Raw genomic sequence first — 7,387 nt, 5'->3', positions numbered from 1 at the left:
GAAAAAAAAAAAAAAAAAAAAAAAAGAAAGAAATACTCTGTTCAGGAGGAGACCTCTCAAGAGAAATAATCTCCTGAAAATGTCCCCTTTGGGGACCCATCGATGATCTAAACCAGAGTTGGTTAGAAGAAAGGCACAAGTTTCACGTGACTGAAAGAGCTTGAGAATGGCACTGACACTGAAAGTATGGAAGGGAGCCAGTCCTAATGACCCATCACTAAATAAATGCTTGAAAATTTAAAAGGATGGTAAGTCCTAGCGAATCTTGCTGAAGGAAAAGGCTGGATGTTCTTCGATATCCAGAAACTCACTATACGTGAATGGGACTTGAATAAATTCTTTAAGATTGTACAACAAAGGGCAAGATTTTAGGTCACTGTCATAAAACAAGAGAAAGGTGTGTATTGCTTTACCCTGAAAGCAAAAATGACCAGCATTCCTAAATCTCACATAAACACAAAGAGAAGAGTTTTTGCTTAACTCTTTTAAAATGGGGCATAATTTGAAATTTTACTTGTCACATCGAATACGGCATCAAAGAAAGGAGTCATGCAATTTATCCTTGGAATTAGACTGATTTTGAATCTTCATTGCTAATAACTTGACACAGCAAAGCCAATTTATTGCAGTTAGTTTACCAGGGCTACCTGAGGAAACATAGAAATAGACTTCTGACCAGTTTCTTTGCTCTTTGGTCACTTTTGAGAAATGAATGAAGTATTAAGCTAGTCTTCAGACTTAGAGATTCCATATTTTACTGCCCTTGTATTAAGCATGAATCAAATGTCAGTGCAGGCTGGAAGTAGCAATGAGCAAAAAGGTAAAAGAGAAGCACCTCTTAAATAGTGGTCGATTTTGTCTGCCACAGGAAGCATCTATCTAATTAATGAAACTTATGCCGAGTATATGGTCTGAGGCTACATCTCAGCACTATTCCGTGTTTCATTTGTTCTAGATACAGAGTGTCAGTCTCTCAGACCTCAAGTGAGCATGCAAAATAATTATTTGATTGCTGAAGCACATAATTTCTTCCACAGCTCCTGGAGAAAACACTGTTAAAAGGGCTTTTCAAAATTAATTTCCATATAAATTTCCTTTTCTATACACACACACACACACACACACACACATATAAATGTTGGACACTGTTGGGATTGCCTTGTCTGAAGATTGGGTTCATAAATAAGTGATCATATAAATTAGTGTAAGGAAAATGCAATGTATTAAAAAAGATCAATGAGAGACAGGTTTCCACAGATGCAATGTTTTTAAATTAAACAATCATTAAAATAAAAACATATATATGAAGGAAATTGTTCATTTACAATTCTAAATCATCTTCTCATTGGAAGCACTGACATTCAAAAGATAATTCATATTTATAGAGTATTATAATAGAGCACAAAGCATGGTTGAAGGCTAAAAGAAGCTACATTGTATCAAATAGCATTGGTAGAATTTGAATGATACAGAGAAAATGTACTTTTTAAACCTTTAAATTTTTATCAGAAATATGCTACATTTGGTCTCAGATCAAGTCCTTATTAAATAATAACTGTATCACATAAGGTATGGTGGTACAATACTCTTAATAAAGCTATTTCTTTATACCTGATTCTCAAATTTCAGGTGTGTTGTAATGGAGTTCTCTACGACACCCAGCCTGGACACCGCTGTTGTGAAGAGAAGTACATCGCATTTGTTTTGAACTCAACTGGAGTTTGTTGCGGTGGCCGAATACAAGAGGGACAACCGAATCATCAGTGCTGCTCGGGGTATTACGTTAGGATTCTACCAGGTGAGGATCATTTCCGGTAGTACTCAGTAATCTTGGGAACCAGAAAAAACCAACATGTGACTTGTGTCAATGAACTATTTTAAGCACCTCCCCACCAAAAATTAAACCACTAACACGTAGCCAATGGCCGGCTTTAGGTATCATTTCTTCTCTCCGCTTTTTTGAAATATAAGCAAGACTAGGTACAAACCAGAGAGGGAATAGAGACTCATTATATGTATTACATAAAGAAATATATCTGGAGAGCTGGATAATTCCCTTTTTTGTGACTTTATTTTATCCACGTGGCTGAGTATTCCACCAGAAACTCTGTGAATTTCTTCGTGTTCCACTCCATGATGCTGTTCTCCATTTTCTCCATTTCTGTTCTGAAGGATGTACGCATTGTTCCTAGTGGGATCATAACCACAGATTCTATTTATCTGAGGCCCCCTAATTGCTCTAGGTCTGGCAGGGGAGGGAGGGACGTAGCAAAGAGTAGCAATCAGGAATTTTTCCCTCCTCACCTCCTTTTCCTTCCGTCTTATCAGCCAACCGAATAAGCCATTTTCCAAATGCAACTACACAAAACAATGTCCAGTGAATATAACTGAAAATAAAGATAACAACAGTTGGCATTTATAAAACAACAAGTTTCTGGCATGCTCTGTATTCAAGGCTTTACATATGATATGATACCTTATATATTTTTTCACAACTGTAGGAGACTGGTATTTTATCTTAAGTTTACAAATAAGGAAAGAGGTTCAGAGAGAATCAGTAACATGCCCAGATCCACATAGATGGGAGTAGAAGAGCTGAAATGCGAATCTGTGTGTCTTTCCAAAATCCATGCTCTTTTGAGCAGTCTACTTAATAGGTGTTAACATAATTATTAAACAACTATTCCAGACTTCTAAAAGCTTCATTACTGTTACTATCAGTTACTATTTATTCTAGAAAAGCCATTGAGAACACAGATTTTTTTCTTTCCTAGTACCTAAGTTTAATGCCTATTTCTTCTTTAAAAGCACAGAAAATAGATAAGGGAGAAAGAGAAGAAAGCTAAGTATTTGGATGCCCAGTGCTTTGAGATATCTAGTTTAACATGAAATTTATGCCAAACATGTAGTAAATTCAGGTATTGTTCAGTGTACCTTGTGTTTGGTACAAATATATCCGTCCAAGATATCTGTGTCGAGAAATTGTCTCACCCAGTATATCCTTTACAAAACACTGGAGCAAACAGGGAAAGTGAAATGATTAAATACTATGCAGGTTTATTCAAGGCAGAGATCTTCTATTCTTCATAATTTTTCCTTAAAATTAATAGAAAAATCTGCCCTTGTAAAAGTACAGTTATTTCTGATTCTTATGCAAAAATACTTTCATAATTAACTCTTAGTCAACTGGATTTTCCAAGTAAGAAAATATACAGCGGTAACAAACAAAGATTTTGCAGAAAAGCCTTAACTTCGTTATACTACAAATCATAGTGTTAGGCAATGAATTAAACACTGTCAAATGCTTTACTCTCTCAAAATAATTTACACTTTGGGAGTTTTCAACTATATTTCACATCTTCCCTCCTTGCAAAAAAATTTGCCTTGAAAATTCTAACTGTAGAGGTGAGATGGAAATTTTCTGTTGTTCCATCCTTCCCGTCTTCAGACCAATAGGTCATATTAGGCTTTTCTCTAAGTCTAGCATAGAACTAAACAATTGTGTTTTCATCTCCAAGTCACATTAAAATTTTTGGTAAGTTATGATTTGCGATGAACTGTCCCAACTCTGAAAAATATCCACTATGCCTTAAAACTGATGAAAAACACTTGATTGCATATGTCATGGCTATGAACACCTAGGATCTTTACCTGTCACCTTTCTCAATCCTAGCACAAAGTGTCAGATCTCCAACGAAGAAATCAATCTACTTTTGTTCTATTTCCAAATGAAATTCAACTTTTTTTTCCCCAAACTGAAATAAGTCATGGAAGCTCAAAGGTCATTTATTGATATTATACAAAACTTTTTAATAAGTAATTTTTAAAACAAGAGTTTTTTAAACCTCCATGATCTGTATATTGACACATGCTCATTCAGACCTCAAGCATTTTATTTTTTTATTATATATTTTTTAATTAATTAATTAATTATTTTTGGCTGTGTTGGGTCTTCGTTGCTGTGCACGGGCTTTCTCTAGTTGTGGAGAGCAGGGTCCACTCTTCATTGCGGTGCGCGGGCTTCTCACTGCGGTGGCTTCTCTTGTTGTGGAGCACAGGCTGGTAGGCACTCAGGCTTCAGTAGTTGTGGCTCACAACTACTTAGTTGCATCTTAGTTGCACTTAGGGCTTAGTTGCATCATGGCATACGGGATCTTCCCGGACCAGGGATCGAACCCATGTTCCCTGCATTGGCAGGCGGATTCTTAACCACTGCGCCACAAGGGAAACCCTCAGACCTCAAGCATTTTAATATCTACCAATCTGTTGAGCATGGCCCACATTTGGGTCTTTTTAAGTGGTTAATTTTTCACAGGATTAGAATGCCTACCTTGATGTCAAAAGGAAAAAATGCAACCTTATTGGATAATCAAAGAAAATGTTTTACTCCAATCATGAATCTCAATATATCAGTACCTAAAAGAAGAGATTATACTGTGACCTCTATTTTCAGCCAATGGTCTTTATTAACTGGTTTAACACTGTTTACATTAAGAAAGAAAGCGTATTGACCCCAAACCATCTTATATTTCAATGTAATTAAAATTCAATCAGTAGTCTGCCAGTTCAAGGCTGAGACAGGTATAGGCATTTTGATATTTCTAGACAGGTCTGAAATATTGGTGAATAATATTTACTTCATTTTGTTGGATAATATTGACCTCATTTTTTCTCACAACTTTCCTCCATAGAACCCCTATAACAAAGAACAGCAGAGGAATGAATGCTCTTTCCACTCCCCTTCTTTTTTTATAAATGTGCTAATGACCTCAAGCTAAATGTTAATGCAGGTCATTCTTTGATAAGAATAACAATTAACTGTTAAGACTGCATGGTAGCTTTTAGAGAGAAAACATTTTCAAGCCTGTCCTGAAATAGATTCATTTTGAGAGGTTAATGAGAAGGTGACTGATCCTTGTATCTTATGTCTAATAGCCCATTTTTGAGGGGGGAAAAATCAGTTTTACTTCTCATTGATATAATCCACACCTCTTGTTATGAAGCCTTTTCTTCTGTCAGTAATCTGTGAATAACATTCTGAGGGATTCCAGAAAATATGACTAAAATATCCAATCGATATTTGTTATACTCAAAAGTGGAGTGTTTTTTTTAAAAAAAGGTTGGTTTTCCCCAGTATAGGTGTGTACACTGTTCCTCTAAGCCCACCATTGTCCGAAGTGATGTTTAATTAACTGGTGCTGCCCCTGGACCTTGTGACACATTGTGTTAAAGAAAGTTTGCCAACAAGGGACGCTGAGTTCTTTAGCTGTAAAGATTTGAGAAATGGGAACTACACTGCAGACCAGACAGGAGAAACCTCTCACCCAGAGAAATGTAACAAACACAGCAACTGCACTGTTCACAGTAAGATCATGTCTCCATTTCTCTAGGTACCTCATATAAGTAGAATCAATATAATATTTGTCCTTTTATGACTGGCTTATTTCACTTAACATAATGTTTCCAGGGTTCTTGTAGCATGTGTCAGAACTTCCTTCCTATTTCAGGTTGAATAATATTCCATTTGTGTGTATATACAACGTTTTGTTTATCTGTTTATCTGTTGATGGATATTTGGGTTGTTTCCACCTTTTGGCTATTGTGAATAAGGCTGCTATAAACATTGGTGTACAATTATCCGTTCGAGTCCTTGCTTTCAGTTTTTTTGGCTATATACCCAGAAGTGGAATTCCTATATCATGTGTTAATTCTATGTTTAATTTTTTGAGGAACCGCTGTAGTGTTTTCCACAGCAGCTGCACCAACAGCAATGCACAGGGTTTGAATTTCTCCACTTTCTTGCTAACTCTTGTTATTTTCTGTTTTTGTTCTGTTTTTTATAATAGTCATAACTGGGTGTGAAGTGGTATCCCATTGTGGTTTTGATACACATTTCCCTAATAATTAATAATATTGAGCTTATTTGTGCTTTTTGGTCATGTTCTTTAGAGAAATGTTTATATGTATCCTTTGCCCATTTTTTAATTGGATTGTTTGTGTTTGTGTTATTGAGTTGTAGAAGTTCTTTATATAGTCTGGATATTAATCCATTTTTAAATATGTGATGTGCAAATATTTTCTCCTGTGGATCACAGTTTTAATCAGTTGACAGTGTCTTTAGATGCATAACACATTTTAATTTTGATAAAGTCCAAATCATCCATTTTTCTTATTGTTGCCTGTGCTTCTGGTGTCATACCCAAGAAATCATTGCCAAATTCAATGTCATTAAACTTTTCTCCTGTGTTTTCTTCTAAAAAATTTATAGTTTCAGCTTTTACATTTAGGTCTTGGATCTATTTTTATTCAATTTTTGTATATGGTATAAGGTATGGGTTCAACTTCATTCTTTCCATTTGGATATCCAGTTTTTCCAAAAAATTTGGTCCTTTCCCTATTGAATGGTCTTGACATCCGTGTTGAAAATCATTTGATTATACACCCGAGGTTTTATTTCTGAGCTCTCTGTTCTATTCCATTGGTCTATATGTCTGTCTTCGGACTAGGATCACACTGTTTTGATTCCTGCAGCTTTATAATGTTTTTCTTTTTTTAACTTTTTTATTGGAGTATAATTGCTTTACAATGGTGTGTTAGTTTCTGCTTTATAACAAAGTGAACCAGCTATACATATACCTATATCCCCATATCTCCTCCCTCTTGCATCTCCCTCCCACCCTCCCTATCCCACCCCTCTAGGCGGTCACAAAGTACTGAGCTGATCTCCCTGTGCTATGCAGCTGCTTCCCACTAGCTATCTGTTTTACATTTGGTAGTATATATAAGTCCAAATAATAAGTTTTGAAATCAGGAAGTGTGAGACCTCCAACTTTGATCTTTTTTGAGATTGTTTTGCTAGTTGAGGTACCTGGAGATTCCATTTGAATACTAGGATGGATTTTTCTGTTTCTGCAAGAAGTATTGTTGGGATTTTGATAGCAATTGCATTGAATCTCTATGAGGCAGGAGATAGATGGGCCCCAGGCTGAAGAGTTTCTCCCCTGTGGACAGAAACTCCATAATAGCAGAAACTCCATAAAAGCAGGATGGAGAAGGCTGGGCCCCACCCAGAAAAGATATAAAAGACCACATATTCCTCACTCGTGAAGTCAAGGAGACCGCCCTAGCTACACATGTGCAGAAAGGCTCATTGGATGTCAAAAGAAGGGGGAGCCACCCCATAGTAAGTGATGTCAACTACCCATAGGCCTCTTCACTAGAATCCATCTTGGCTAAGAGATGCTCACGCACACGTGGGAGGACCCCGAGATGAACCACATATGGACTCAGAACCAGGCAAAGCAAGACGAGTGGCCAAAGGAAGACTGGAAGAAATGCCCCATAAAAGTGATTCCAGCTACCACGAGGGTGAGACTCTCTCTCTCTC

The 7,387-nt window shown here is 36.6% G+C and overlaps 1 protein-coding gene across 1 annotated transcript in view; it reads left to right on the top strand.

Moving 5' to 3' along the window:
* The window catches only part of USH2A (usherin), a 773,469-nt gene that overhangs the window by 557,701 nt on the left and 208,381 nt on the right, over window positions 1-7,387 (top strand). The window contains exon 48 of the mRNA XM_007466317.1: window positions 1,630-1,798. Coding sequence (XP_007466379.1) covers window positions 1,630-1,798 — 169 coding nt within the window. The remainder of the gene's footprint in view (window positions 1-1,629; window positions 1,799-7,387) is intronic.

This window comes from Lipotes vexillifer, unplaced genomic scaffold (assembly GCF_000442215.2).
Source record: "Lipotes vexillifer unplaced genomic scaffold, Lipotes_vexillifer_v1.1 scaffold139, whole genome shotgun sequence".
NCBI classification, from domain to species: domain Eukaryota; kingdom Metazoa; phylum Chordata; class Mammalia; order Artiodactyla; family Lipotidae; genus Lipotes; species Lipotes vexillifer.
The sequence above is the reverse complement of the archived record's forward strand: the minus strand, read 5'-3'. Positions and strand labels throughout refer to the sequence as shown.